Raw genomic sequence first — 25,325 nt, forward strand, 5'->3', positions numbered from 1 at the left:
ATAGATCCAGTTCATAATCTTCGCTACACAAAAGATAACCATGTCCTGCCAGATGTCTAATGCTTGGAACTCCGAATCATGGTCCCCATGCACCAGTAAGTGGAGCTGTAAGCAGCCCCCTCTCCCGCCCACAAGCCTCCTTTGGTTGGAAGCACATGGGGGAAACTGCATGTATACTAGAGAAGTACACCATCTGGGTCCTCCTGAGCTGGAAGCGCCCTGGGAACCCTAGAAGTGGTACTAGAATCTGTATCACTGTCGTGTGTCGTGTCTCAGTATAGATTGGCCCTGTAGTCAGGACCGGGTCACTATACCATCCATGATGGCTGGTTATTCTACAAGAACCGGCTATGCATTCTCAGGGAAAAGTGACAGGCACTTCTCCATGATGCCCATGACTCTCGTTGGAGGTCATTGTGGTATCAAAAGTACATTGGAGAAACTTGAGCGATCATTCTATTGGCCAAAGATGAGACGGGATGCCAGATATGCCAAAAAGTGAAGGTTCCTCATACGAAACAGGCGGGGTTGCTTCAACCTTTGCTAGTTCTCGAAGGTGGACCTTTCTGCTACATTTGGATCTCGGAACACGATGTATGAAAACTGTGGACCGATTCAATAAATTTTGCATGTTGATCCCATGCAAGCAAACAACCACAACTGAAGACATCACTCCTCTATTCATCTAACATTGGTACCCCATCAGAGATTTGCCAAAGACAATAGCATCAAACAAGAATCCCAAGTTTCCTTCGAATTTTTTAAGAGCACAATTTGACGACTTTGGGACCAAGTTGCATCAGTCCAGTGCATTCCATCCGCCGCAGACAGATGGCCAGACAGAAATCTAAAATCAGCTAGCTTTTGATGTTCTTAAGTCATATTGCCATGACAGGCAATGTAGGCAATACACAAGCACCCCTCCTAGCCCATATGTTTAATAGGTCCCTCTGAGGGATTTCCCCCCACACTATTGCACCTATCCATAAGGCGGGAGACCCCATGGACACTAATAACTACAGAATCATCATGATCGGCCATATCTTGGCCAAGCTCTATGGATCTATACTTGAGTCCAAGTTCAACACACTGGCAAAGAAAGGGATAGAGGGCACCAAGTGGCTGGGTCTTCTACTTTAGCATCAGTTGTGGTGAGCTTCTTGCATGAGGTGTTGCCAAACAAGTGGCACTACATCTTCTTCCTCCACAAGTCCCTACCCTTCCGGTAGGAGGTTCCCGATGGTTTCTTGGATTGTTTTGCTGTTGTTCAGCCTCTATCTCTCTCAGGTTCTGGAGCCTCGCTTCATTGGAAAGCACTTGAGAGGAGTCTTGGAGAGCTGAGATTCGTGCTCTTTGTTGATGTGGATATGGCTCCCCCCTATACGAACAAGGATGACAAGTTGAAAGGACCCAACTATGCCCATTGGAAGCTTCAAATGTGGATCTGGAGGTGGACTTAGGATCAAGAGGATGAATTCGTTGCGGAATTACAAGACTAGGTGAATCGGGATTCGAAGGCGCATTCAGTGCTTGTGCGGACCATCACAGAGGAGGTCTCACCAGCCGTGCAAACTCTCACCAATGCTCATCAGGTATGGTCTAAATTGGAGGATCTCTTTGCTCAAGATTCGTTGATGAGGGAAATTACCTTGCAAGGGAAGCTCTACAGTTTGTTATTTCCTGCAAGTAGTTCCATGCCATTGTTCCTCATGAAGGCCAAGGTTATGGGTGCTACTTTGTCCTCTGCTCAACTGGCTGCACTGATCCTCACCAAGCTTCCCCCGGACTATGATGTGATTTCTCGATCTTTGCGGTGCCAAGTCACATCCACTCAGGTGGATTTTGATGATCTTAGCTCCCTACTATTGGAGGAAGAGTCAGTCCTCGTTTCACAAGGTAAGCTGAGGTGTCTCAACAGTTCTGATCCGACGCTTTCTACAGTTCAGAAAGGTTGTAGTCGTTGCTTCTCTTGTGGAAAGAGGGGACATTTGTCCAAGGGTTGTTTGTCCAAGAAGAAGGACAAGACCAAGGGCAAGTCTTCATCTTAGTTGAATTCCAAACAATCCTCGTATTGTGCCTTCATACTATCGAGATCATTTCCCTATATTTCAAGCACAGTGGACTCCTGCAAATTTTGAATTGTGCCTTTGCGAATGAGAGCATTGACAACGGGGTTATTTAAGCCACAGATGTATTCAATCATACCTCTAAACTGTTGGAAGATCTGACTCCATCTGGCTTGTTTGTCACTCCATTGGGCACTGGATATGGTTTGCAACCATTTAAGTACCCGATGATCTATCTTAACTGTGAAATCTCTCCCGTAAAGGAAATGTTTCCAATGCTTAAGCGTTGTCATCACCCCCCGTAGCTCTGTCATACACACAATTCTTTTTTGCATCATTTAATTTCAAGTTGTAATAAGCCATTTAGCGCCCTTCTTGCTGGAGGACAACTATGGCTAGATCGGTGATTACCTCGAAATGATCGTCCCATGAATCTCCCTTCGTTTATTCTCCTCAATCGTGTCATGAATAATAGTGGGTGTGTGTGGTGCCCTCTGTCCACTCCTCAACTTCTCCTCAATCATGTCATGAATAATAGTGGGCTGTCCTCTGTCTCTTGGTGACCTCTGCAACTTCAGAGAGGATTGAGGGACTGATTTCTCCTTCTTCCTTCTTGCAATCCTGTATTTCTCAATTCAGCCTGGCAATCTCTTTCTCCATTCCATCTACTTGTCGAGCATGTTTTTCTTTCAATCATCTTGGCCATCTCCTCTCGTATTTTTGCCATCTCCCGTTCGCAGTGATCTTCGTGGATAGTTGAAATTTCTTTCAACAGCCATATGCAGTCTCTGTTAAGCACACCGCGTCCATTTGGTACTGTACTTCCATTGACTTGGGCATCAATCTTGTCGAGCATTTTTTTTTCAATTCCCGTTGCAATCCATCCCACCTGCTTGATTTGGTGATTTTTGGCTTGGGCTACTTCTTGCCTTTCTCAAGTTAGGGTCGAGGACCTGGGTAAAGATGGGAGCCAGACCGATGCGCTAAAGACCCTACGAGAAAGAAAGAAAGATATATTAAGCATCTACTAAAGACCCAATGGGCCTATGAGACTAAAGTGATACAATAATTTCCTTAGCATATCTCATCATGGAATGGAAAATAAAATAGAAACAAAACATAAACATAGCTACATCACTGAGGTGATACAAAACTGTCCATGGAAACTCATCATGGAATACTAGGAACATAGAAACATGAGAGGAGCATCAACCCCCAGTAGATGGTATACCTCTCTCCAAAATATCAAGCATTGGGCTGATGAGTATGGCGGAGAGGTCTCACTCAGCTACGTCACATGGAAAGGTAGCTCAATGGCGGTGGAGCATGTCTTGGATCTGGAGCTGATGAGGGGATCGTGGCGGATCCGGGGGGCTAGGGGCGTTGGGCACGCTGGAATGCGGAGGCCTGGTCCGAGGTAACTCCTCTTGGGCAAGGTGGGTCTGGAGCATGGGCCCACAAGATCCGCTATATCGGTGTCCTCCACCTCCTGGGTCCGAAAGAAATTGGTGATGGTTGGCTGGCGAGGGAGGGGGCGTGGTGGCTAGGGCCGAAGCTCTCTCAAGAAAAGGGGCCTATTTATAGGACATCCTTGTCCAACTAATACAAGTCGGCCAGCCCTCTCATTCCTTTAAAAAGTGTCATAAAAATCATTTAACGCTCCCATATTGGGCTAAAAGGGTGCACAACCCTTGGTTCCTTGGCCCAATTGGTCGCACATTCTTAGGCTGCCCAAAACTGGTCCACAACTGCCCTATGGGCTGCCCACACTGCTGTCCACTCCTTCCTGGGCAAGAGATCTGCTGCCTGACTTTTCTGCCTTGATGTCCCACACACGTCACTAAGCCTAATAAATGTGTACACACCGCAACTTCAGGCGGTTTATAAAATTGTGCAAGGTTCACGCATGTAAGATTGCCTACCTTGATGGTGATTGACCTGACATGTCCGTGGACTAAGGCTCACAATGGGCACAGTGCACAACACATAATGGTGATTAGCTTGTCCACATGGCACGCGAGTGTGTGTGTGTGACAAAATCAGTTGGAGGACGTTTCTTGGGGCATCACAACAAGTCCACATGAGCTGTTCTCCCCTCGTGTGCCCTGCCACAGACAGAGGCATATGTGCATGCAGTGAGTGCTCAAACTGGGTTCTTGTCTATGTGCACCACCAATATATGCCTATCCCTAGCTTGATTGGTCAAGCCATGTCCTTTTTTTCCAAACATCTGTATGCACACCTATTGTGTCTCTTCTGTTCTCATTTCTTGGCCATTAGAACAACTGGCTAATGCTTGGGCTGATGGAGAACTTCTGTTGTTGCAGTTAAAGACTAAGAAGTTGCCGAACTGAAGGTAGGTGCACGGATCGATTTAGAGTTAAGATTTGCCACTGCACAGGTAATTTTGATCACAGCTGCCTTTTTTCTATACTTAAAGCTAAATAATACCATTAACTGCTTTTCTGCTTTTCTGGCGTATTGATGGTTGTAGCTTTGCATTGTGAGGGTTTTTACAGCACATTCTGCTGCATCATTGTATCAGAGGGTGGCAAGCATGGCAGGATCAGGAGCTTTGTCTCATGCTTATATTCAGTATCCACCCTTCAGATGCAACATACCCGGATCCTTAGGAATGATGTATGATGATGGAAATCGCTTACTACTTGTTCCTTCTCCAAATAAGGTAGGCTATTTCTCATCTTCTTATGTTCACATACCAAGACTGTGCCTGGTTAATTATTGTTTTTTAGTTGAGGATTAGTTGCACACAGTCCTCCTACTTATTCCCATATTTTGTACCTGTAATTAAAATGTTGACTCCTCTTAGATCATTGGATTCCCAATTTGGTCGATTAATGAATGGTATATGACATAAAACGGGCACCTAAAAGCTTAGATTTTGTGTTTCTCGAAACTCAAGATTACCTCAGTTTAGTGTGTGTGTGTGCGCGCGTGCGTGCCCCAAAAAAAAAAGTGTGTGTGTGTGTGACGCGCACAGATACATACAATTACGTACTGATATATATTTATAAATCTGGACTTCTGGACTCATACCATTTGCATTCCTTATGCAGTGTACTTAACTTCCTTTATAAGTTTGGTTATTTTTGTGAAGCTAATAATGCATTGCTTATGTTGCCATTTTCTATGCTTGTTCAGGTATTTTCATGGCCTGTCAGCCGGCATGCACACTCAGACAGTCCAAGTATCACTGCTGTGGATGATGGTCCCATTTTGGCAGTTCGTTTCTCTTTGGATGGAAAAATCTTGGCCATTCAAAGGTCGGACAATGAAATCTCTTATTTCAATAGAGAGAACGGCTTGAAGTTCAGTCAGCCGTGTCGTTCTCGCACAGAAAGAATTTTGGGCTTTTTCTGGACAGATTGCCCAACTTGTGATATTGTCTATGTGACCAGCAGGTCAGCTCATGCTTCTCCATATTTATTACTCAGAAGAGGAGTGAGGGTATGTGGCTAAATTATGTTTTTTTTTCTTAACTTGATCAGTGGTCTCGAACTTTATTCCCTGGCCTCCGGATTGGATGCTTTGAAGCTAGTTGATGTAAAACTTTCCAATGTGAGCTGGTATTTGTACACACATGAAAGCAGGCTAGTGCTTCTGGCATCTGGGATGCAGTGTAAGACCTTTCTTGGCTATCAGGTAAATTACACTTTCCCCAGGAGTAAGGCTTTGTTATAAATTTTGACTCGTTGTTGTTGCTGTCTGCTACTTCTGGGGTGTGCTTTTGTAATGGATTTTTTCTTGCTGTTGTATACTTTAAGAAGTTGTCGGTTTGTGCAGTTCTCAGCAGGTGGGATTATCCGATTACCAAAGTTTGATGTCAGTATGAAAAAGGCAGACACAAATCGAAAGCCTGTACTTGGACCTGAAGATGTTCACATAGCAACAATGTATAAGATGGTTAAGAGAAATTTTACACGCGCTTGCATGCCCATCCATGCACACATGCACGCCCCTCACACGAACACGCGCACGCACGCACGAGCTTGCAGGTGCACTTGTTCACATATACCGATGGACATGCAGGCACACACACACACACCCACTCATGCCACATGGTTTGCTATTGTTGATCTCTAATTGCTATCGATATTGTAGGTATGGGAGACTTTATTGTCTTCAGGTGGACAGAGTGGCAATGGAACTCAATATATATAGGTTTTACCGTGATGCTGTTGTCCCTCAGGTGAATAATCAATGATATTGCTACATGCTTGTGCTTAGATTCTGCATTTCAGATTCTACTTAGTTTTTAGATCATTGAGTAGACTCTCCTGGAGTCAAGATTTCACTTTGATATTTGTTAAGTTTGGGAAGCAACTTGAACTTTCCATTGGCATACCTTTTTTGGATATGCAGATTTTTTAATTTTTATTTTTTGTCCAAGTTGCGGCCAGCTGGTTTATATTGATTCTTTCTATCCAAAGCGGTGAAATTTTCCCAGCTACCCTCTGTGTGCTCTCTTTAATGCTAGCCTAAATCATTGTTGAGTCTGCCCTTCACCTTTGGAGAAGTGGTGATAGAAACTCAGTTTGATGGTTATTTGTCCACTAAAGTGACACATATGCATGTATGAATCTGCATGTATTCTTCGGCACTGAATACGGTGAGTGGGAATGTCATAGCACATAGTCTATGCTATGCACGGTGGAGTTGATGAATTGTAAGTTTTATGAGTGGACTCTCATGGGAGTCTACTTTGGTATTTTGCTAAGTTTGCCAGATAACCTGAACTTTTTGTTGGTATTTGTATACATTGTTGAACAGGGAACGCTGCCGATATATTCAGAAAATGTGGCGTTTAGCGTGGTGGATGGCGTTCTTTTAGTCCATCAATTAGCTTCAAAGGTGGTCTTGCTTTATGACATTTTTTCTGATATGAAGGCTCCGATATCTGCACCCCTCCCATTGTTGCTTAGAGGAAATTTGGGGTACACTGTTTGTGCATCCTCAAGTTGTGAAAATCCATCTGGAGCATCGGTTTCTGAATCCACAAGTTATGAAAATCCATCTGGAACATTGGTTTCTGGTAATTTGAAAAGCTTGACACCACCTGAAAGCAATATTTATGGAGATGGTTGGGTTTTTGCAAACCCTGACATCATATTGGATCATAACCATGGGATCCTTTGGAGAATTCATCTAGATTTGGAGGTCAGTATTGTTTGGGGAAACACTCTTGGCTTATTGGTAGTGAAACATGTGATGGTTCATTTGAGATTTTGATTGCAGCACACAGTAAAATCACTCCCTTCATCCCATTGCAGGCCATTGCAGCTAGCTCTTCTGATGTTCCTTCTTTGTTGGCGTTTCTTCAACGAAGAAGGCTAGATGCTGCCAAGGTAACACCATATCCACTTTGTGTGCCTTTTAATATATGCATTATACAACTAGGGAGTAGGTCTGCTACTTCCTGGCATCCCATACGTGTCTGCCCTTCCAAAAAGCTTATTTCAACCTATATAAAGGAGAAAGAAACAAAAGAAAGATATATTGACATCTACCAAAGATCCAAAGGATCTATGAGACAAAAAGTACATGTAATCCCTGAGAGACTGAAAGTTGGACTGTGGAAAAGAAAAGCTCCCAACTAAACAAGACAATCAAGCAGAACAAAATATGCTGTGTACTAGTACAAAAGGCTTCAAACACGTCCTGATGAAGCAGTTGTTTGTCACCATTTTATACATAATACATATTTTCTTTGTCTGCATCATGTGGTAGAGTACTCTTGTGCTGCCAGGAGATTTCCATGATTTGGAGTTGTTTTAATGATGGCATCTGAGGTTCCTGTGGATGGGGCTGCCTGGCTCTATATGAAGGTGTTCTGATCTGTCTATTGTGATTCATTGGGTGCGCTGGGGGGCTGTCTCCGATGCTGAGGATACTGCCATCTGACATGGTCCAGTGCGTCATTCTGGCTTCTCATGATCCCTCTGATGCTGTCGCGAATGGGTGCTCCTTGTGGCGACGTAGCTGTAGAATGTAGAGGCCTAAACATCTCTGGTCTCGTTAATCCATGACTTGGGCGAGTGGACCAAAACCCTATTGGATGGCAATTAGATGGGCTTCGTAACTCATAATATCCTGAACATTAAACATATAGTGCTCTTTTGTTTTTGTCTCTCCTGTGGTACTTTGCATATTTGTTCTTCCCCAGGGATGCCTCTACCATTCATTTTTATATCCAGAGCCAATGTGAAGCCACTCTCAATTGGCCGATCGCTAGATACATGGGGTCTCTCAATGAATCCTTTATCGAAAACCTTGTGGAAGTGCTCCTTGTAGAAGTGAAGCTTTGTGGGAAGCTTTGGGGGGAGTAGCCAGGTCCTACTAGCATGTAGCTAAAGGAGATATGTGCGAATGATAGGGTCGAATTCATTCTTGGGGAGGTCTAGAAGGGAGGCATCCAAGCAGTACTGAAAAGGGGGAGATGATCTATCTGGAGGCCCTGTGAGGAGAATCAAGGGGAAACACAAGCCTGAATCTGCCCCTGCTAGTCTTGAAAACTGACGCCAGCGGTAGAAGATGGTCTCTATCCAAAGTGTATAGATGACGCATGTAGGTATCCATCCTGAAGAGAGCGGGGCTGCACCAAACTCTACAAGTACAATCTTGTGGGGATCCAACATCTATATCCTCTCCTTGCCCAAGTCAAGTCCCCAAAATGAAGCTCCATAATGGTTGTGGGTATCACTAAAGTGTCCAAAAGCCAACTCTTGGTTCCTAATTCATGGAAATGTGGCTAAAAACGTTCTCCCTCACGGTGTGCAAAAGCGGCATACCTCCTTGCAAGCCAACAACATATCTTGTAGATTTACACAAAACTTACACACTTCTTGTAACTCCGTGTTGGGGAAGAAGGGGTTTCACAAAACACTTGACCATTAATGCAATTAAACACTTAAATTGGCCACAGCCTTAAACATATGCCACTTAATTCCACAAAACTATAAAAGAGAGATGTGCACATCTGACACCACATAGAGGCCAGAATGGGCCGACCTCCTCCCTCGGAATATTTTATTACCCAAGGAGAAAAATATCATGTACAAGCTTTGGGGAAGCACACGCTCTAGATTTATCCACATACAACCATGAATAATTCATATACACGGGCTGTCCCATGAAAATGCCAAGAATATGTATATTTCAAGCCAACATAGCTTATTCAATAGCCCACATAGCTGTCCATAAACCCATATGGCTGAATCATAAGCCAATAGCTGTCCATAAACCCATATGACTGAATCATAAGCCCATAAAGCTGTCCATAAGCCCATACGGCTGAACCATAGGTCCATAAAGCTATCCATAAGACAATATGGCTGAGATACAATACCCCATGGCAATAGCAAGTGCCCAATTGCTTAATTTCATACCCAATGGCAATAGCAAGTGTCCAATGGCTGTCCATATATAACCAATTAAGAAAACAAATGCCCAAGCTGAAAATCATAATACAATGATTAAATACCTTTGCCTTCAATATTTTTTCTCGATGAAAGCCTTCAAAACAGTCACCAACAGCCGATATACTTCATGGGCATCCTGAGAGAGAGAGAGAGAGAGAGAGAGAGAGAGAGAGAACGAGAACAACCAACATTATGGCAGCCTGTAGTGGTGGTAGAGAGCCATAACCTTGGAGTAGAGAACCACCAAGAATAGAGAAGAGTTGCCAACATGATAGAGGCTAGTTTGCAACAATAGAGCCTGCTCAAATGAAGAGAGAGGGCTCCAATTTATAGATTTGGGGCTCTCATGAGCTAGAATGGCAAGTAAAAGCTATAATGACAAGTGGAGAGCTGAGGTGACAAGTGTGAAGCCACTTGTCTCATTTTGATCCATCATCGTGCCATAGGTCCCAATTTAAGAGATAGTTCCCACCCATAAACTTCATCTCTAAAAATATCTCAACTCGTAGACCTTTTTGTCAAAGGTGCTTAAGCAAGTCCCCCCATTTGCTTAGCTTATGGATGTAATGATGCAAATGGAATTTCCATTGGGAGTTGTCCAAAAATAGTAATCCTCCTAGATTTTAGGAGTGTGATCCTTTGTATTCCACCTTGTTAGAAATGTATGTGAGCACTGTGTAGAACCATGTTTCAATACTAGATCTCTACCAAATCCTTGGGAAAGCATTACGATGCATTTTACCAAGAATACATCCCTCACATACATGTCTTGAAAGTAGCTCAACATGTGGCATATCCTGCACTATTTTATGCCTGTGCAAAGCATCAGACTACCATAATTTACATGCCCAAATCTGGCATGCGATAACTCTACCTCTTGCATGGTAGAAGTGGTGGTAGAAACCATACATACATCCTGTGCTCTCGTTTCAAATGAGTGCAGCTGATACAAGCCCTAGTATAATGTCCCAGAAGTGACTATCTCATAGTCCTTTTCTCTTATCTCTTACTGTGCACTTGTCATCCTCAAATCATCCTCAAAGTGGACTGCATAGCCTCTTTTAGCAAAAGAGGAGACTAACAACGAATTCTTCTTTATGCCTGGTACACCAAAAGTTCCATGAAGTAACTATATCATGGGGATAAAAATAAAACAATCTAGCTTAGAAAAAATTAGAACATCCATGGGTATGACAATGTTACAATGCGTCCATGAAGCATGTAGTGAGAAAATTTGCCCTGCTAAAAGGAAAGGGAGGACTCAACATCTTAAGTACATGCCCTTTATTTGGCTAATAGGAATCGAAGTGTCTCCTCTGCATCCTTGACGTCATAGAGACGCTCTACCTACGTGTATGGTGGAGCATTCCAGTGTCTTTGAAGGGTATCTCGGATCTTGAGCTGTTGTGTCGAGGGTCATCTTAGTCTAGTAGGCCTCGGATGTCTAGCAAGCTATATTTGGAGTACTCTGTCCAATGTAACCATGGGTGGCCTGGTGATCAAGGTATCTTTGGCGCTGCCAGTAGTTGTGCCTAGTTTGTTTGGTGAGGTTGTTTGACTTTGAGGACCCTTGTGGTTTCTGTCTTCGACATTGCTGGTTTTGAAAGGCAATGACTTGAAGGTTTCGTTTCGTTTCGTTTCATCTGTTTAACGCAGAGGTTTCGAAATGACACTAATTATATACACATGCCAAATTTATAACATAGTCAACAGAAAGATGAAGATACATTTGTTGGGACTAGTGGGTATGAAATTCATGATTTTGGGAGTAGGTTTTTTGGTATTTTCAAAATTTGGGCAAGAAAAGGAGAGGAAGAGAGGAGGAAAGAAACAAGTTGGAAGGGAAGAGGGAGGTGAGAAGAAAAGGGAAGGAGGTGAGAAGAAAAGGAGAAACTTGGAAGACAAGAAAAGGAGAGAAGAGGAGGAGAAAAGAGAAGGGAAGAGGAGGGGTGGACGGTGTGTCATGTGCACAGTGTGTATCTACACGCACGCAAGACTAGTTTCGAGGCTTGGGGAAGCTTGGAGCTTGGCAGGCTGATTGACGAGCTGAGTTAGGGATAGACTAACGGGCGGGCACCCAACTATGGACGGGCGGGCGTCCAAGTGTGGACGCCCGATGACCGGCCAAGAGCCTATAAAAGGGTGGCCAAGGTTAGTTATTTGGATATAGAGAGTCTCGCGAGTTTGTGAGAGCTCTATGGTCTTGGAGCCTGGATCTAGTGCAGACGTGCACCTGCTTTATGCAGCCGAGGCCGGCAGCAATCTCGAGGCCCGCGAGGGCAGCTTCGTGGCGGTATGGGACGTCGCGAGGAGGAGATTGGTCGGTACGTAAACCTAGTTAGCTCAGCTCGTGGCTCGGTGGGGACAGCCAAGACTGTGGGCTTGCCCACGGTTGTCATGGTTGGATGGTGAGTCAGGCCTGCACCCCCTTGTTGTTTGTTTGTTCGTTTGTTTGCAGGATTCGAGTCTGGTACCAGGAACGATCACGAGGAGATCCAGTGGGGATTTGACAGTGGTATCAGAGCATGCCTCGTGAACAAGCAAGTCGGTAGGTAGAGAAGATGAGGTCGAAGAAAGGTATGTGTTAAAAAAGCTTGCTGTTTTTTCTATGCATACTGCTGTTTTCAGATTCAGTATGTGTTTTTCTTCGTCAAAGAAACCCATGTTGATGGGGAAGGTAGATGGTAGGGTCGTTTGCTTTGCAAAGAAGAGGCATGATTCGTTTGTGCAGTCACATGAACGTAGAGAGAAAACAGAAAAAAAGGCATATTCGTTGCTTTTGGTTGAACGCGAACGAGTGAGAGAGAGAGCACGCGTGTGTGTCGTTTGTATTGCTGGCCGGGTACTGATGTACTGGTTGCAGGCGATGGGCTACCGGCAGCTAGGCGGCCAGGCACCTAGGGCTATCTAGCCAGGCGGCCAGCAGGCTGGTGGGCACCTAGGCCTACGCAGCCAGGCAGCCAAGCTTACACAGCGCCTAGGCCAGGCGGGCTGGTGCCCAGGCCAGGCCTACGTAGGCGCCTAGGCCAGGCGGGCAGGCGAGGCTGGCAAAGGCCACCTCTGCGCACACAGGTGCCGGCAGGAAAGCAAGCGCCAGCAACTCTTGACGTCAGTAGACAGCACACCGGCGGCTAATCTAGGAGGGATGAGAAAAAAAAAACACGAAAAGCACTCGTTTTTTGGGCTTTCGTTTTTTTTTTTAGTTTAAATTTTTTTTTAAAAAGTTTTAAAACCCCCCCTCCAAGGTTTAAAGGTGTTAATTTTTTTTTAAGAGTAGAGAATATATATATCCATATATATATATATATATATATATAATATTTAAAAAAAACACAAAAGCAAAAGCTAACGATAGCTTTTGGGGAAACCTTTATAAACCCCTTAAGTGGGCTTCTTGCCACACATCTCTCAAGTTTTCAAGCTCTCAAGTTCCCTTGTACTTTCATTGTGCAAAGATCAAATTTTCTCTCCACTTGTCCTCTTCACGATGTCGACCCAAGAATCAGAGTTGGAGCCCCTTGTGGAACGCGAAGGCTTGCCGGCTACGGAAGATACCGATGCCGATCTTTTTGACGATTATGTGTCAAAATCAGATTTCCAAGAGTTCAAAGTATCTCTTGAAGCTTCTTCGTTGGAACGTCAGGCACAAATCGCAGCCCAGATGCAAGCTTTGCAAAACTCCATCGCTCTTTTGACCACTACCCTCTCTACTCTATCGGGTATGGATACCTTGGCTTCTGCTTTGGACCCCAACATTACTCCGGAACCGTTCGGGGGCGAGCAAAAGCAGCGCACCAAGGAGATCATGGACACTTGGCTACATAAGTGGCAAGTTCACTTTCAGTTTCATCCATATGATGACGGAAAAAAGATCCAGTTAGCAGCAGGTTTCTTGTCCGGCAAAGCTTTGCTTTGGTGGAAGGAACTCAACCCTAAGCCAACAACTTGGGCACAATTCGAAGACGTCTTCAAAAAAGAATTCCTCAAGAAAGAGGATGATTATGATGTTGTTGCTCGGTTTTCAGCTTTGACCATGACCTCGCAGCACCTCACTTATGAGGTCTACCTCCAGAAGTTTCGGGACTTGCAGATGAAAGCTACAAAGATGGATCCCACTACTCTTTTGGGGTTCTTCGTAGCTGGTTTACCAGACTCATATGCTGTGATTCATGCTCTCAAGGTTTGGAGACATTATTTATATGGCTCCAAGTTTGTGGTATTGACTGATCATCAGTCAATTGGTATTGACTGATCATCAGTCAATCAAGTATGTGTGTGATGCGGATGATTTGAGAGGAAGGAAAGCTTGTTGGGCGGAGTTAATGCAAGATTTTGATTTTGAGATCCGTTATCGGAAAGGGTCCATGAATAGTGTTGCAGATGCACTTAGTCGAATTAGAGAGGTGAATTCTTTGTCGTTCACCGAGATTTCTACTGACTTATTTCAGTCATTGAGAGGGCTTTGTAGGACTGATAGTTATTTTGGTCCATTTTGGCAGAAGATCCAGGACGGGAGCTCATTGATTGACCAAGACTCAATGACTGAGCAGTCTACCATTCAGGCTGCAAGAGGCCAGTGGATGATTCGGAATGGTTTACTATTCCGTAATGACAAAATTTGTGTACCACAAATCCCGGACATTAGGTCCAAGATTCTTAAGGAGTGTCATGACGCCCTTTCTGCTAGACACCCTGGGGTACACAAGACACTATCGTTAGTGAAACACACTTTTTATTGGCCAAAGATGAAAGGGTATGTAGAAGATTATGTTCTCAAGTGTCAAATTTGTCAGGTAAATAAAGCTGAACGCTTTAGACAGGGTGGGTTGTTGCATCCTTTGCAAATCCCAGGTAATAAATGGGAAAGTATTTCCATGGATTTTATTACCGGATTGCCAAGAATACATCAAGGCCACGATTCTATTTGGGTTGTGGTAGATCGCTTGACAAAACTGGCTAGATTTTTACCGACCCGGAAGACTATTATAGCTACGCAATTAGCACGGCAGTTTATCGAGCAATTGTTTAGACTATACGGGTTACCGCAGGACATAGTCAGTGATAGGGACTCTAAGTTTACGAGTGATTTTTGGAAACTTGTTTTTGAGAAGTTGGAAACAACTTTGAATTTGAGTTCCTCTGATCATCCTCAATCTGATGGCCAGACTGAAAGAGTGAATCAGATTTTGGAGGATATGCTTCGAGCATATGTATCCAAAAGACAGAGTTCATGGGAGGATTATCTGCGCGCGATGACCGGCCAAGAGCCTATAAAAGGGTGGCCAAGGTTAGTTATTTGGATATAGAGAGTCTCGCGAGTTTGTGAGAGCTCTATGGTCTTGGAGCCTGGATCTAGTGCAGACGTGCACCTGCTTTATGCAGCCGAGGCCGGCAGCAATCTCGAGGCCCGCAAGGGCAGCTTCATGGCGGTATGGGACGTCGCGAGGAGGAGATTGGTCGGTACGTAAACCTAGTTAGCTCAGCTCGTGGCTCGGTGGGGACAGCCAAGACTGTGGGCTTGCCCACGGCTGTCATGGTTGGGTGGTGAGTCAGGCCTGCACCCCCTTGTTGTTTGTTTGTTCGTTTGTTTGCAGGATTCGAGTCTCGTACTAGGAACGATCGCGAGGAGATCCGGTGGGGATTTGACACGGTGGAGGAGAAGAGAGAAAGAGGAAAAGGGAAGAGGAAGAGGAGGCGTGGAGGAGAAGAAGTGAAGGAGCGAAAAGGAGGAGTGGACGAGGAGAAGAGGCAGAGCAACAGGTTGTGGCCGAGAAGAAGCGTCGGATGCGTGAAGTGGCAAATGTGAAACAAACAAGGATGGAAACGACGGCAAAAATCGCATTCGCAAAAAAAAAAAACTTCTGTCCTTTTTTTGACTTCACTTTACATTTGGGCGAAACACCGTTTCGATGGGCAGGTTTCGTTTTGTTTCGAAACGTTTCATGCCGTTTCAAGAGGGCAAAACGGGTTTTTATGTTACTATGGAACAGACCATGGAACCTCCCTTGTCTCTCATAGTACATTGGGCATGTGAAAATGTATTGTTCCTCTATCTAGAACTCACAGTCCTCCCTTGTAATGTCCTCTGCTCTCCTAGTCTCCATTTTTTACGTGCATCATGCATGTGAGTGCTACATGGACATGCTTCCTACTTGCAACCACCTCAAGGGAAAGATTCGGGCACAATATGAACATGTTGTATGGCCTTTTTGATGGTGTTTTATGGGCAAGTATGTGGAAAGATCAGAAGTCCGCAAAGTCGAGTTGGACCACTTGTCAGCATGTGAGAGAGAGATCCAAGCATGAGGTGCAAAGTTGACAACCGCAAGCCCATGGACAAAGGCACAAAGGTGGAGAGTTCTCCATGGGTTGAAACTCAACAAGGAGTTTCCAAGGATGTCAAATGGTTGGGACATTTATTGGGCACAATATGAACATGTTGTATGGCCTTTTTGATGGTGTTTTATGGCCAAGTATGTGGAAAGGTTCCAAGTCTGCAAAGTCGAGTTGGACCACTCGTGAGCATGTCAGAGGGAGATCCAGGCATGAGGTGCAAAGTTGACAACTGCGGAGCCCATGGACAAAGGCACAAAGGTGGAGAGTTTTCCATGGGTTGAAACTCAACAAGGAGGAGTTTCCAAGGATGTCCACCTGACTGATGCACCACTATGCTCTGATAAAGCACCGCCTGCAGCTGGAAATGCGCCGCCTGCTACTGTTCAGGACTGAACAGAACTGTACATGTCCGTACAGGTCAGCAGTATCCCCTGTACCAGTCCGGAAGTGGTGAAGGAGTTTGTTCCCGCAAGTAAGGAGTGTAGACCGGTCGAGGATCCCAAAGATGTGGTGTTGCTGTTAATAGCAAGTACCAGAGTGGAGTCGCCTAGGGTTGAGGAGCAACCCAAGACCGAGAGCATTGATCCAAGTCAGGGAGAGCGTCCAAGGCAAGAGGAGCTCTTGTGTGGCACTATCGCAAATGGGGAGATTCCAGCAGAGGGATCATTGTTTGGGTTGTTGAACCCGAATAAGAACCAGAAGATTCAACAGATAGATTTCTCTAAATCCAGAGGGGAGGAGGATTAGGTCAGCTTGTCAATTTACAATATTTTTTCGTGAGGAGCTTCAGACAAGTCTCTCCAAGTCTGATGAGGCTACATGGATTGCTCTTCCAAAGAGGAAAGATTTGTAATGTTTAACTTGGTCAAGAGAAATTTCTATTGTGCCTATGGATCCAAATAGAAGTGGAGCAGAGGTGCATGATTAGCCCCAATGCTCCAAGTTTAGCTGCCCATGCATCATAAATGTTACATCTCCTCCTGCTAAACTTGGATCATGGGGGCAAGTCATTCCACTTATTTTCCGGTCCATCTGTAGGTCCCGCTTTATATCCATGATGCCTCACCCATGCTTTCTCATATTAAGATCATGTGTTTGCTCTGATGGGAGCAGGGGAGCATTTTGACATTGGAGCATTGGGGGAGACAGTTGGAGCGCTATGAGAAATAGGTTGAAGGCTGAAAAGCAGAACTAGCAAGAGCTGAAGAAGCATGGCAACAACGAGCAATGAGTCAAGGCTTCGGGAAGAGCAATGGAGAGCCTTAATCATCAAGATGGTGACCGACAGTGTGATGAAGTATATATGCATGGTGGTGGGGTCACCTAGGGTTGAGAGCGTTGATCCAATTGAGGGAGAGCTTCCAAGGCAAGAGGAGCTCCCTGGTGATGCTATCACAGATATGGACATTCTAGCATATGTTGCATTTCCTGGGTTGCCAATGCTCCAACCCAAACATGAACCTGAACCAAAGAACCAGAGAGCCAAGATGTAGATCTCTTTGAACCCCAAGAGGAGGATGAGGTTAGTCTATCAGTTTCTGTGGAACTTTTGAAGGGTTTTTCCTAGTCAAGATGGAGGAGAATGAGGCTACATCTCTTGTAGAAGATCCAGTAATCGAGCCAAAGAGCTTGGAGGTCCAGAGAGACTGAAACAGAAGTAAACATTAATAGATTGAGGTTGCAGAGCCAAGACCAAGGGCTTGCAGCCAAGGCTTTTGGACCAACAGAAGAAGCTGTGACTTGGCAAGAACAGGCAACCCTCATGTGCAATAGAACATACACAAGTAGAGTACAGCCAAGAACCTTTGGTATGCATCAGTAGATGGGCATGCATGAGATCTAAGTTTAGATGGGCCTGCATGAGGATCCAAGTTTAGGTCAGAATTATTGTATATATGATCATCGTTTGCAATATACAAAATATTAAGGCTGCATTTCTTGTCTCTCAGACTCTCTCTTCTCGTGCATGTTTTCTAGATCATTTGGATTAGAGTTAATCTAGTATGCTTAGTGTTAATCCTGTGTTTAAGTCTTTGGCTGCATCATCATCTGACAACGAGACCAAAAAGTAGAACATATTATCCATATGTAGACCAGAAGTCATAGGAAATGAAAAGAAGGAAAGCCTATCTACCAAAAGAAATAGGACCTGCATACACAGGCCCTGCATGCACAATGAAACAGGCAGAACCAATCATGTATCACCTTCCCGTGCAACAGGATACATGGTGTTGATATTCACCTCCTATGTCAAGTGCCTCTCTACAGCAGCAGAGTATGTCCTGAATCTGAAGAGAGGGCCCAGACAAATATCAACTATCAAGCTTTTAATTTTCATAATTTAGTGCTCATGAACAAACCTGACTTACATGTTGTGTTCACAGGCAAAGCAGCTGTCTATCACAGTTTTACGTTCTACCATCGTTGAGAAACGGCCATTGTCACTGATATCTGAGGCCATGGATGTCATAAATTTGGCGTATTCACAATTGGCCAAAACACTCTCATCATCATCATCGGCACCTAAGCAAAATGCTGCAAGGTCTCCAAAGCCTGTTATTAGTGAGCGCTTAAACAGTATTGAGACATCTCAGGGAGATAATTCGTCCGCGTCAACGCCAGGTACAAGTTCTGCCCCCGAGGTCGTTGCTGAAGCTGATATTAAGTCCAGAAATGAAGGCCAGGATTTAAGCCCAGACGAAGTGGCATCAAGTAATGCAGACAATATTTCTCAGGAAGCTCAAGGCGATGGCAGCATCATAGAGGTGAATTTCAACCATCTTGTTCAATTTGGCATCTTCTTCATAATCCTCATTTCCTTCCGTAAAACTCAATCCTTTCATGCTTTGTTTTAAGAGCTTGAAATTCAATCCTTTTACCATTCGTAGTTTGTTACTCTTGTTTACCTTTTCCATGTGTCCATGGCAGGATGCAGGGAAATCCTCAATGGATAGTGATGCGCAGTCGTCAAGCTCTGGTTCTGCCACTGCTCAGAATTCTGTAACTACTGTTACTGCGGTATCACCAGATGAGATGCACCGCCACGTTTTTGTGGTTATTGAGGATGAGACTGCAGTTGAGTCATTCTTTTTGGGAGCAGTCATTATTCAGTACATGCGGAGGTACATGTAATATATAGATTGACTGTTAATTTTGTGTTCTGAAATTGGAATGTGGCTAGCTTTAATCCAGTTCACGTGACTGCAAGGAGATGGTTTTTCAATTAGGTTTAGTTGTAGTCTTCACATTAACACAGGTGTATATGACTTACAGTAAGGGTGATGCAACTACACTACACCCCCTTCTTCCCCGTCCCCGTCCCTTCCCTGGCCCACACACTTCCACATGCGGCTTTTATTACCCACTGCACTCAGGTGGTATGGGGTGTTCCTAGAAGTGAGACTCAGGACTGAAGTATATGTGACTTCATTTACTTCCTTGTTTGTGTCCATTACAGTGCAGCGGCAGAGAATTTGAAGGTTCCTCCTGGACTGCAAGCATTAGTGGTTCAACTGCTCACAAGGGATGAACGCTATGCAGAACTCACACATTTTATCCACACCAAAGTGAGTGTAGCTGTTTTGGAATTTATGGACCCTCTTTATCTTGTGACCTTTTCAGTTTGCATGGCTTATGTTTATGTGATTTTGGACTTCAGATTTTAGAACCATCAAGGGAAGTTGCTTTGCAGCTATTGCAAGCAGGGAAGTCTTACCCGCCTATATCTACGCTTGGTTTGAAGATGTTGAAGCAGCTGTCCTCCCATGCGGATTACTTGTCCATGTTCTTGCAGCAAGGCCGTCTATTGGAGGCTCTTCGATATGCAAGACAGAACAGAGTAAGTGACCACCCTAATAAAATTTCGTTGAATGGCTTGATGACAAGTGTTAACTGCATGTTGTAGGTCGTCGCACCATCCACCATTTTAGGTATGTAGAGTGATTTTTGGCTGTTATTTTTTGTCTACTCGGTAGGTTGAGGCTGTTCCACCCTCTACATTTCTGGAATTGGCTGCAGCCACTCAAGATGCCCAAAAGCTGGCCAGTGTCCTGCGCTTCTGTTTGGATTTTGTTCCGAATTTTGAGCAGACGTCCGAGTACGACATGTACTTCACCATTTTGAAACAACAGAGTATAACGGTAGCAGGATAGGGCCTCGAGACCATAAAAGTGGCTGCTTAGCATCTTCCTTTCTGGCTTAATTCCGACTTGAAGCTTCACTAGAGGTTTCTTATATGCAAAGGAGATTGATCTGTATGCTAAGTCTTGAAAATTTATGTATGATGTGTTTTAGGTGTGTTGGAAAGTTTCTGTGTCGCATGAGAACCATGAAAGCAGGACACCTGCGAGGAAGACTTGTTAATATTATTATTTTATGTTTTCCTCCAAGGGCAAGATCATTCTATTAGTTGAAATATTTCGAGGCAAAGCATAGAAAACACAACCCTCCATGGCTGGACCCTGATAACCCTCTTGGTAGTCTCTCGGCGATGTATCCTCCTCTAAACGTTCCAAGCCGTGAGACTGCTGATCATCTCTCATCTAGAAGCTGTTTAAAAAATAAAAAATAAAAAATATGGGGGGTGGGGAAAGGGGTGCTGTGCTTGCTGTGCCTCAGTGCTGTAATTACTTGTGGATCCAGGTGTTGGGGAGTCTGAGATGGCCACACACGTTTTCCTGTGTCAAGCCGATTATGATGTTCATTCGCTTAAAATAGTGGGGCTGAGTGATGGTGTGTAACACGTATAGTGATTGCCATGCCACCAAATTTTGCCATTAGGAGGATAACCAACAAGCGGTGATGGGCTACGTTGTGGCATTCCATTGCACAGGCAACTAAGGCGAGAGGGGCTGTGCTCCAATGCAAGGTAGTCTGCTGTTCCAGCCATAGGTCCATGCAGAATTTTCACCAAATTGTACGAGTCAAAATGACAGATCCATGTTTTTCTCAATGGTGTTAATGTTCTAAATATGTCTTCCTGATTGCCCATAGCTCTCATATTTGTTTAAGCTTGCAAACAAAAATTTCTTGTGTGAGACATGGAGACATAAGCCATTCTAAGTGAGTGCGAGGTAGGTGTTTTATTGGCATAGAAGCGGAATTGCCAACATGATGGTTTCATATTATTACTATTATTATAATTTTTAGAGAAGAGGGAGAGGGAGCGAGGGGGAAAGACTGGCAATATGTGGGATGCATGCATTATCAGCCGCATGAATTTGTGCAATGGCTTAATGCGTGTTAACGTCCATAATCTTGTGCACCAGTGAGACACGAAAATATCTTCAGATCAAATTGTGCACCCTTGAAGTGGTCGAGAAACTGATCTGCATGGAACTCTGGAGTTTGAGGATGTGTAAGGTTTCTTGGCAATGTGTCAAATAACAAACAAACATTACTAGACTGGCTACTATACTCGATGGATGTGGTTAATGCATCACACATGGCATATATGGTTTAACATTCGTGTGTGACTTGCTAAATGACATTGCAAGGTTGTGTTGATTAGATTTCATTGAGAATTGTGGCTGTTTGCTGTGAATATCTTGTGACTAAAATGATATAATCTTTTCACACACACTGAATTGTAAAGCAAGAAGTAGGTTATAATTCATTGTGTACCATATGACTTATGATTTGTACATGGTGATTGATTGTTAGATTTTATAATTCTTTGAAAGGAAGTATGCCTTGTCTTACACAATTGTGAGGTATGATATGTGAGACCTCCTACCCCCCCCCCCCTCTCCCCCCCATTCCAGACTATTGGATGATAGGACTATTTTATAGGGGCAGAGTGACTCACTTGGGGCTTTCCCTACAATCTCCGCAATGAGTAGCTATTAGTGGCTCCTCGAGGCTCAAGCTCAGTTGGAAAAGTCCCTCATTGCTGAATGTAGGTGGTAATCAAATAACTATTTCTAACACTATTTATCTCTACGATCAACTTTTTTACTCACAAATTTGTTTTCTTTTATGCAACCCCCCCCCTCCCCGCCCCCCAATAAAATAAAATGAACTAAATAAAAATTGTGGATTGAGCCTAATCCCAGTTGACTCGTGGGGTAGCCGATTGCTCAACCACTCAATTTGTTGAGTGGTCAAGCAATAGGCTAACCCACGAGTCAAATGGGATTGAGCCTAATCCCATTTGACTCACGGGTTAGCCTATTGCTCGACCACTCAATTTGTGGATTCGGTGTTCAAGTACACACCCACCTACCACTTTAGCTTACACTCACATACAACTCAGAAAATAGGTATGCACACACTCCTTTGAAGACAATTTATCAAACATCTTAATATATTTACGAATTCAAATGTATTTTCAAACATTAATCATAAACCTTCATAGCTTGGAAATTACACATTTATGTCACCTCTAGATTGCACATCTGAGTTTTTGGGAATCACATTTGAGTACAATATCCCTTGATTAGTCGCGTTTGGGATCCTTGAATTTGAGAGCTAGAATTGTTTCGTGTAGCTAGGCTCTAGGGAGCCTATCCACTCGTGTGTCCACATGGAATTGTTTTGTCTAGTCAAGTTGTGGCCTCCACTAGAGAGCGTGTGCATTCCTACGTCACTTTGGAGCTGCTTTGTCTAGTTTGGGCTAGTGCTAAGGGAGCTTGTCCACTCCAAGTCCGCTTTGAAGTTCCTTGCAGGCCTCTAGGGAGCTCACCCATGTGCAATTGAGATGGATGAAGGTCTTGGGGGTTGTGTCTTCACAAAACCCACTAACACATCTAATCTCTATATCATTTCCCAATAGTCTACTATGCCCCTTTTGTGCCTCTATTACTAAAGGCCTTGCATTTTGTTTTTGGTTACTAGTCTCACCATGACCTTCATTTTCAGTACCTTTTGGAGGCACAATAGTTATCTTCACTAGCCTCAACAGTAACTTTTGTTGTTTGCGAGAAAGCCTCTTCACTTGTGGCACCAATTGTAGCTCTTGTACCCAATTGGTGAACTCATGAACTTGTTAGATCATCCATGGTTACAATTATAAGACATGTCTCAAATCCACAAGCATGGTTATATTACCGCCTCGTTTCATCTGGTGCTTCCCTTTTGGCATCTTGTACTTTAAGAGGAAACAATTGCTACAAGCTAACTTCGTGCTATGCATCCAAAAAAAAATGCATTACCCATTCTTTTGAATAATGCATTCATGTATGTCCATACGTACACATAATCAATCCATTAAACCTTAACAAACTAGGTGCCACCAAAGCAAAAATGTAAGATGTTATCATCACCATATTACATATTTCAACAATATGGTAGTTATAAGATCAAGCAAATTATCTCATCAAAGATGCTGGTAGTCAAAATTATCAATATAGCACTTCTGGAGAGTATATATCAATATAACAGTCCTGTTAGAAAATAACAAAAAACAAGTAAGACATAAGACCTTAAGATTGATTCATCGACTGTTGCATACAAATATGTGGTCCCTCTCTATTTTTCGGTTTCTTGTGCTGTCTATGTATGTGTATAATGTCATTTTTTTGGGTGTTAATACTCTTACATTGGAATACAAGTCTAGTGTTTAGTTTAATTTAACTTGTGTTTTTTGCTATTTTTTTTTCTTAGGAGCTATGGAGCATACTCTTTACTATCACAACTTAGGCTTAATGGTGTAAAAGGTTGAGAGGGGAAAATGTTTGTCCTCTTAGCTTGAGAGGAGGGGGGTAATGATCCCTCTTGTGGGGAAAGGGAATGACCCTCCTCTCACCTTGAGAGGGGAGACAATTATTCCTCTTAAGGGAGGAGGGGAGATTTCCCCCGCTAAAGGGGATACTATCCCAACCTAGCGATTTAATAAAAGCTTGGACTTCAAAGGTGGTAAAGCACCAACAAGCAGTCGAGGAAGAGCACAAGCACTAGAAAACTTGAAGCAATTACTGACCAGAGCCCCTAAATCATGCAGACTCGTAGATTTGATTAGGCAAGATTACCAAGAGGGTGAAGTAGAAGCATGCCAAGAGTAAGACAAACAGTTGATGCTCCATCTAGGGCAAGGCAACAACACAACCAAAGAACACAAAAGATAGCCAAGGTAGAACTGAACAACAACAAGCTATACAAAACAAGCTAGCCTAGATAGAAGAATTAAACACAAAAATAAAGGAGCCAAAGGGAAAAAAATCTCAATGGGATACACAGTCCTCATAATAAAAAGGAATACGGAAACTAATGAACCAATCAAGCAAGAAAAATGGGATGAGGAGGAAAAGTTAAGGAAGGAAAAAGGCCTAGTGCTAGGAGAAGCCGGCATGCTATCTTCACTGAGTAGATGGAGATGACATACTAAACACAAGAAGAGAACAAGCCAAGGAAAATGAGGACCCAAAAAACAAAGTGCCATCACTCAAACTATCACTCTAGGAGCATGTGGGTGGCTATCAAAGCAAAAAAAGGAGGGGGGGCACATGGTCTGTGCTAACATAGACCATGGGGGGGCTCATGGCCCCCCTTTTTTTTTCCTTTATAAACACCCACATGTGAGCATGCTCTTGGATAGTTGTTCAATATCTTGTGTCAATGCCATCAAGGTCACGTGGGTGGCTATCAAGACAAAAAAAAAGAGGGGGGCCGTGAGCCCCCCATAGTCTGTGCTAGAGCATAGACCATGGGGGGTCCTATGGCCCTCCTCTTTTTTGGCCTTGATAGCCACCCATAATACAAAGTCAAGTTCACAAAACAAACCCCCCAAAGTGAAAGCTCATAGGAAGAAGAGATTGATTTGGAATGAGAGCTAGATCTGGACAGCTACAAAATGACAAAAAAAGCCCAAGAATAAGGAATAGATCAAGAAGCCACTCCCATGCTCGTGTCTGCTCGCTTGTTGACACGGACGATGATGACATGTGCTCTGTTGTTGAGACAGATGACGACCTGCTCGCGTCTTCTCTATTATTTCTGATGACCTTTCACTGGCAAAACAGACCCTCTTACATACGTACACTAAATGTACTTTGAGTATACATATCCTTCGAATAAGAAGAGGCATTTTTCATTTTTCAATAAACCACCTTTCGTATATACATGGCATCAAATTAACAAGGAAGCCACATACCATAGACACACTCTAAAAGATTTATAAGAAGAAGATTATATTGTATATTGTTGAAAAGAACAAGGAAAAAAGAAAATTAAAGTTGCACACACACACATTACACATGCATCTTTATGCACACACAATCTCACTCATTACATTTATACCTTTAAAAATCAAAGCATACATAATGAGAAACCTTTTCTTCGGTTTGAAGGAAAAGATTATTGTTGGTCTTAATCAATGAATTAAAGATACAAAATGATGATCTTTATAGTAGTAACCATAACATGAAAGATTAAGCATTCCATATGGAGTGCTTAATCAAAATTTGATCTTTATAGTAGAAATCATAACATGAAAGAATAAGCATTCCATCTTTAATGCTATGTGGTTTATTATACACATATATAGATT

At 43.5% G+C, this 25,325-nt stretch overlaps 1 protein-coding gene across 10 annotated transcripts in view; it reads left to right on the forward strand.

Annotated features, from left to right (window-relative positions):
- LOC147629781 (C18orf8) overlaps nt 1–20,248 on the forward strand; it is a 66,901-nt gene extending 46,653 nt beyond the window's left edge. For 3 of the 10 annotated variants that reach the window (XM_086811294.1, XM_086811300.1, XM_086811296.1), the window contains 13 exons: nt 4,394–4,467; nt 4,586–4,752; nt 5,229–5,488; nt 5,576–5,729; nt 5,871–5,980; nt 6,189–6,276; nt 6,858–7,244; nt 7,358–7,432; nt 18,226–18,606; nt 18,770–18,963; nt 19,299–19,407; nt 19,500–19,679; nt 19,816–20,248. In XM_086811294.1, the coding sequence (XP_086667420.1) occupies nt 4,624–4,752; nt 5,229–5,488; nt 5,576–5,729; nt 5,871–5,980; nt 6,189–6,276; nt 6,858–7,244; nt 7,358–7,432; nt 18,226–18,606; nt 18,770–18,963; nt 19,299–19,407; nt 19,500–19,679; nt 19,816–19,992 (2,244 nt within the window). In that variant the 5' untranslated portion in view covers nt 4,394–4,467; nt 4,586–4,623 and the 3' untranslated portion in view covers nt 19,993–20,248. Of the gene's footprint in view, nt 1–4,393; nt 4,468–4,560; nt 4,753–5,228; nt 5,489–5,575; nt 5,730–5,870; nt 5,981–6,188; nt 6,277–6,857; nt 7,245–7,357; nt 7,433–18,225; nt 18,607–18,769; nt 18,964–19,298; nt 19,408–19,499; nt 19,680–19,815 lie in introns of all 10 variants that reach the window. The other 7 variants (XM_086811298.1, XM_086811303.1, XM_086811299.1 and 4 more) reach the window with 3 other exon arrangements.
- Nucleotides 20,249–25,325: the final 5,077 nt, after the last annotated feature.

The sequence above is a fragment of the Cibotium barometz genome, chromosome 17, assembly GCF_041138505.1.
Source record: "Cibotium barometz isolate CiBa-2024 chromosome 17, ASM4113850v1, whole genome shotgun sequence".
Taxonomy (NCBI): Eukaryota; Viridiplantae; Streptophyta; class Polypodiopsida; order Cyatheales; family Cibotiaceae; genus Cibotium; species Cibotium barometz.